The sequence below is a fragment of the Lagopus leucura genome, unplaced genomic scaffold (genome assembly GCF_019238085.1).
Source record: "Lagopus leucura isolate 7727_CA_CO unplaced genomic scaffold, USGS_WTPT01 190-0_obj-0_obj, whole genome shotgun sequence".
NCBI lineage: Eukaryota > Metazoa > Chordata > Aves > Galliformes > Phasianidae > Lagopus > Lagopus leucura.
This window is the reverse complement of record NW_024969390.1, coordinates 1-6,076: the sequence shown is the minus strand read 5'-3', so window position 1 is coordinate 6,076 and position 6,076 is coordinate 1. Positions and strand designations below refer to the sequence as shown.

At 53.9% G+C, this 6,076-nt stretch overlaps 1 protein-coding gene across 1 annotated transcript; it reads left to right on the top strand.

The window, feature by feature from the left end:
- The first annotated feature begins 292 nt into the window (after positions 1-292).
- LOC122194124 (borealin-like) lies at positions 293-5,489 on the top strand. The gene is made up of 10 exons (XM_042895047.1): positions 293-412; positions 489-630; positions 925-952; positions 2,517-2,592; positions 2,901-3,037; positions 3,711-3,790; positions 4,036-4,134; positions 4,324-4,450; positions 4,892-4,978; positions 5,304-5,489. The coding sequence occupies exons 1-10, from the start codon at positions 331-333 to the stop codon at positions 5,346-5,348; spliced, it is 903 nt and encodes a 300-aa protein (XP_042750981.1). The 5' UTR covers positions 293-330; the 3' UTR covers positions 5,349-5,489.
- Positions 5,490-6,076: the final 587 nt, after the last annotated feature.

The window sequence follows — 6,076 nt, the reverse complement described above, 5'->3', positions numbered from 1 at the left end:
CGCAGGCCCCGCAGCGCGTCGGCCGACGACAGGCAGCGCGGCCCGCGCCACGGCAGCTCAGCTCAGCCAGGCCCGGCTCCGCCGCTCGCTCCCCGTACGGCCGCAGCACAACGGCAGCAGTAGGGCAGCTCGACCCGGCCCGGCCCCACCGCGTCCGCCATCGCCGCCACGGCGCCTCGCGTCATCACGCCGCGCCGCGCTCCGATTGGCTGCGCCGCCGCTCGCGGAGCTCCGATTGGACGGCGGGCGCGCGTCCGGCGGCGGTTGAACGCGGCGCGGACGGGCGGTGCCGTCCGCCGTGCGGGAGCGGGGCTCGGTGCCTCGGCCCTCATGGCTCCTGCCCGTAGGAAGGCGGCCGCGGGCGCGCGCGGCAGGAAGCTGAGCGCCTTCCTGAAGAACTTCGACCGGGAGGGTAGGCCGCGGGCGGGCAGCGCGCCGCGCTCGGGCCCGGGCCCGGCCTGCGTCTGACGCCGCGTCTGTCCCCGCAGTGAGGAGCCGGGTCGAGCAGCTGCGGGCGAGCGGGGAGCGCCTGGTCAAGGAGGTGGAGAACCTGTACGACGTGGAGCTCCTCCGGCTGCCCGTGGCGCTCCGCGAGATGAACTGGCTGCAGTTCTTCGGTAGCGGCGGGGGGCGCGGGCGGGCGGGGGGCGCGGGCTGCCCCTGGAGCGGCGCTCGGAGGCCGTCGCTGAGGAGCGGTGGGACGCGGCGCGCGGGGCTCGCGCGAGCAGAACGCGGGTGGGTGCGGGCGGATGCGGCGCCCCCTCTGCCCGGGGCCGCTCGCTCGCCGCTGGAACGCCTGCTGTGCGCTGCGCGCTCCTGCGGCGGCGTTATGGCGCGGCTGCGGGCGCTGCGGGAGCTGTCCCGGCTGCGGACCGCAGCGACGCTTCCAACCGAGATGTCTTCTTTCTAGCTGAAGGGGGGAAGCCCGAAGGTCCTGGAGGAGGCGGTGGCGGTAGGTATCCGGCGCGAATGGGAAACTTTCCCCGGCGCGCGGTGCGTTCCTGGAGGAGACGAAGGCTTTGTGTATCCGCAGGAGCGCCGCTGCGATAGCGCGGGTGGTGCCCGCGGATCTGAACTGTTAAGGCTTAGCGGGAGGAGATGCTGCGGTGTCCCCTGCAGGGTTTGCGTGCTCGTGCTGCTCCTTGCCCGGCTTTGCGGGCCTGCTTAGTTTCATGCTAAGGGATCGCCGAGGTTGGAAAAGACCTCCCGGGCCGCTTCCCAACTTCCGGGATGGTCACGGTTTCCCCTCTGAGCCCGCTGCGTAATCACCACCAGCCGCTTACTCCAAGTGGCACCAGAAGCACGTCGTGTGGAGGGGGCCTTTCCTTGAAACATGCAGTTTGAACTGGTAATCAAGGTGTTAAGGGGAGCCGTGCTTCAGTGCTGATTGTTGACGAAGCAGCTCCTCAAACTCCCTCTGTTGGGCCGGGCCCCAAATAATTTGTGCCCCCATGGGTCTGCTGGGGCCGCAGATAATCTCCTCTCTTCAATACCTGCCTGACCTCTCCGGGTTCTGCAGGAGTCTGGGAGGGGAGTTCCGTGGCACCGGGAGTGTCCGTCCGCTTCTCTGAGTTTTCTCCTGAGTTCCTCCACACCCTCTGCCACTCGCTGTTACCCGGCTTTGGGGGAGGTCGGCGGCCAATACCGATCATGAAAAGCACGTTCTGAAAACACGACAGTGTGAACAATGTGACTGTGTTGGTTGGGACGTTCCAGAAATGTCCAGAAATGTTGGGGGGGAGAAAAGGAAAAGCGTGGGAGGAGGGAAGCTTGGAAACCTGTTGAAACATCTCTCTGCCCATCAACAGATTCCCTGGGAAGGCAGTGGGGGGCATACAAGCATTAGCACCTTCAGGAGCATAGCTTTTGAGGCTCAAACCGTGCTGCATTGTATACAAACCCCAGACGGGTGACCCAGCTGTGCTTCTAGGGCTGTTGTGCATATACACCCTACAGCCAGGGGCATGCTGTGGGCAGCCTCTGCCAGTACACCTCTCCCAGTCCTCTTTGCATTTTAACATTCTTCAGGGATGGTCATAAAGGAAAAAAAAGAACTAAACACGATATAATCGCTCTCCACTGGCTGCTCCATCATCACACACGGAGATCGCTGTTCCCTAACGCACCAGCCCTTCTCTCCTGCTATCTGTAAGGTTGCTCTCCTCCCTTGGAGTCATTTTGCGGGGCCCCACGCCTTGGGGGTTTGCTCCTAGGCCTCTGGAAGAGCACGCGCCTCTCAGTAAGCTGAAGCACTGCTGTGCTGTTGAGCAGCAGGGAGTAGGTGAAGCGTGCTCACAGCTGCCCAGCAGGGCGTGCTGGCGCTGAAGGGCACGAGATCCATTGTGTCCGGAACAATGGGGAAGGACCTCTTTTAGCACAGCAGAAGAACGCGAAGATACAGTTATGTTAGACAGTTGTGTGTGTGAAATAGTTACAAAGATTTTGCCTGCAACTTTGACTTATCACAAACTCGCAGTACTGATCATCCCGACAATATTATGACTTCTTAATCCTAGGCAGACTTGGGAATAACAGAAATAAACAAGCTGACAGCAGAATTTATCCAGACTCCTCTGAAAATCGTCACAAAAGGTCAGTAGATAACATTCTGTGAATACTGGTTTGGTTCTTAGCTACAGCCTTTGCTACGTGTGAAGACAAGGACATAATTCTGCCTTTACTCCTGCGACCTGAAGTAGTTTTACTTGCTTTAATTAAAGCATTCTGGATAATTCACAGCCATGTTCTCTTTACTGTTGTCATCAGAATTCAGATTTTAGAAGCAAACTGTTGCCGAAATAAGCTTGTAGTGTGTTTCCTTACCTTAGCTAATGGTCAGTTACGTCATGTTAGTTTTTTTTTTTCCTGTCAACCTGAATAATGCGTTCTTCTTTTCGTAGAAAAATCTAAACAGGGTATTGAAGCTACTGAAGAAGCAGCAGAGGTTCCTTTGCTTCCTCCAGCAAAGAAAGCGAAACACGATGGCCAACTTCTTCTGGAGCAAGCAGCTGCAAGTACTAATCCAAGAAACGGAAAGGTAAGCAGCTGCTCTTTGTGATGGCTTTTATTCCTGGGATATAAACTATGTACCGAGACGATGCTGATGCCTATGGGGGAACAGCGTGCAGGATGCTGTAAGGGTGGCTTTCCAAAAGCTGTTGCTTGCTGATCATCCCGCTGACACTGGAAGCTGGCTTTTGTTGGCAGGTCGTGCTGTTACTTGTGGCGAGCAAAGCGACTGTGCTGCGAGTTACCTCTGCTTTTATTCCTCTTGTACTTCTGCACGTGAGAGTCTCACCCTTCTCATCTGAGCGGGTGTCTTCAGCGTTGCGGTATGGAGGGAGCGATATTCCCTAGAGCAGAACAGTCTGGGCCACGTTGAAAATATTTACCAGCAGTGCTTTTTGGCTTTGTAGTTTCTGAGTTGTGCTGTGGGCAGCGGTAAATACATGAACCGTCTTGAGTCAGAGTGGAAGTTAAGGTGGTCTGTTATCCTCCTGAAGTTCTGCAGCTGAGCTTTGGGGAAAGGACGTGAGGGCAATACTCGAATGGGGAAGGTCTCAGAAGGTTGTCCCATGGCTTGTGTCAGACTCCCGTGCTGCAGGAAGGAGCCTGCTGAGCCAGGCGTTTCGTATGGGAGCGTTTGCTCGGTGCGGACTTGGCTGTCCCAGGAGAAGGAACTGACTGACTTGGCAGCTAATGTGTTTCAGGTGAGGACGTCCACTAAAAAAGCACCAGCTTCCAGGAGCAGAAGAGCTCCTTCAGCAAGAGTGAAACGCATGAGTCAAAGGTAATGGCGATGAGTTTCGTGGCAGGATTTCAGAAGCAGAGAGTAAAGGTGCGGTGCTAACGTAGCTGCAGAGTGGGGCGGTGCGTGGCCCGGCAGGCTGGGTGGTGTGGGCATGGCGTGCCGTAGGGCGATCTGTGAGGACCCTGGGTTGTCTCGTCCAGGTCTTTGGTAAGACAGTGCTTACGTGTCCGTTAAAATTATTCTTCTGAGAGCAGGGCTCTGCTTACATGCTTCCTTTTAAGCAGATCAAGCAAAAGCAGCTTTATCACTCCAGCTACTGGCAGAAATCTCAATCTCTGTGCTCGAGAAGGCGCCTCCATCATCACACCCAGGTTTGATTCCAGGTCTGTATTCTATTGCATTTCTCTGTTAATTTCTCATACAGAGGAGTGCCTTACTGCTTGCTCCTTACATCTCAGTTGTCTATATGCAGAATACTTTCCAGCAGCACTTTGAACCTGCAGTGGTTCAAAGTTTTGGTCCAAGTGCTCTAAGAAATCGCAGTAAAAGTCCTTGCCTGTTGCTTTTTCCAGAGTTTTCAAGACGCCGGGTTTGCGCACACCCACAGTAAATGAACGTGTTTACACCATCTCTGCTAACGGCAGCCCCCTTGCTGATGGCAATGATGTCTTCATTACCGTTCCTGTTGGAGGAGGGGAGGTAAAATCAAACTTGAGTCTGTAAAATCTATGCAGCAAGGAGAGCCTGCGCCTTCTTGGGGGCCTTATCAGTTTCAAGGGACTGCTGTTCATCCATTCTCGCCCGCTTACTTGCGCCGCCGCAGCTTATCAGGAGGTAAATGTTGCTTAAAAAGAACCCGAAGAAGTTCTTAGTCAGAGCGGGAGCTGTCTAAGAATTCTGGCCTAAGCAGAATGCAGACTGCTGCTTTGCTGCGCTTTTGAGTGAAGCTGAAAGTACCTTCTGCTCATGGTGCTGCGTCAGCACACCAAGGGCAGCACGGGATGAGCTGGTCAAGCTGGATGTGGCTCTTGGCACGGACGCGGCCTCCTAGTGTGCAGGGAGGGGTTTCTTTGCTGCTTGTAGCTGCTGCTGCTGAACAACCGGGAAACCTGAGATTTGGTGGTGTTTGGCTTCTTGCAGAGCATTCGTTTAACAGCAAGTGATCTGACCAAGAAGAATCTTCTTCATCTCAATCCAGAGGCACAAGGCATTATGAAGAAGCTGTCTGTAAGTCTTTCCTTTTTTTTTTTTTTTCCATTTGGGACCTGAAGCTGTAATGCAGCATTGTCTCTGTCCTTAATTGTTGTCCTTACCTGTTGAGCTACTGAGCTGTAACAGAAGCTTCTTACTTCAAGTCTTGTGTCTTAGCTCCTACCGCTGGTGGAGAAGAAGCATGAACTGGGAAGGGGAGGGATAAAGCCTCACGCTTGGAGAAAAATAACTGTTGTCAGCATTTTGAAAAACTGAATCGAAACTAAAGGTGTCTTCTGCTTCGGGTGGGAAATGGCGGAAGTGGCTGTGGGTTATAATCTCTTTGGCTCTTTCTTTCTAGGTTCGTCTTGCACAAGCTTGTAGCAGTGCAAAAACCTACAGGTGAAGAGCAACGAATGTCAACACCTTTTGTACACGTGGAACTACTATAAGCTACAAGTACATTTTGTTTGGTGTCTTGTAATTCTGTGAGCATTCACTTAAACAAAACGAAATAAAAGGAAAACAAACAGCAAAGCAGTTAAAACCTGTGCTGGGTAACTGACAACGCTGTTAATATTCAAACGTCCTTTTCCAGCAGTCAGAGCGATTCGGTTGTAGCTGGCATGAATCACAGCTACCTGGCAGCTAATAGCTAACCATATTCATCCCCCAAATCCATTTCCCATTCTGCCTGAGCCCCGTGTGCCTTCAGGGAGCGGGTAGGTAAGCAATAGTTCTTTTCTCTGCAGTGTATTGCTTGCGCACACTACTAGAATCTCTTCTGCCCCTTCTGCAGCCCACGTGGCAGTAGCGTTTGGTTTAACCAAATTGGAACTTCCTTCTCCTACTCAGTTCAGGTGTTTGAGGCAATGCAGGAAAGCTGGTTCACTTCCTGGTAACAGAATCTCTCAGTGTAATGCAAAAGCCCCAGCGCTTCTTCATTAAGATTTTCTGATCCTGAAAGAGGTACACAGAGGCAAATTGGGATTAATTCATCCAGTGGAGAGGCACTGGCATTAGTGCGGGCAGCTGCCCTATGGAAGCAAGGTCATTCACACAAGGCAAGGAGACTGGGGTACAGCTGCAGAGCAGTTCCTCCCAAGCAAGTTTATTCTGCTATGTGCAGAAGCG

What these genes read in the sequence shown, in the direction of transcription:
- LOC122194124 (XM_042895047.1), top strand. Translation starts at nt 331, where the DNA reads ATGGCTCCTGCCCGTAGGAAGGCGGCCGCGGGCGCGCGCGGCAGGAAG. An exon ending in TCCTGGAGGAGGCGGTGGCG is followed by an intron (nt 953 to 2,516) that starts GTAGGTATCCGG and finishes TCTTAATCCTAG; the next exon opens with GCAGACTTGGGAATAACAGA. An exon ending in TCTGAAAATCGTCACAAAAG is followed by an intron (nt 2,593 to 2,900) that starts GTCAGTAGATAA and finishes TTCTTTTCGTAG; the next exon opens with AAAAATCTAAACAGGGTATT.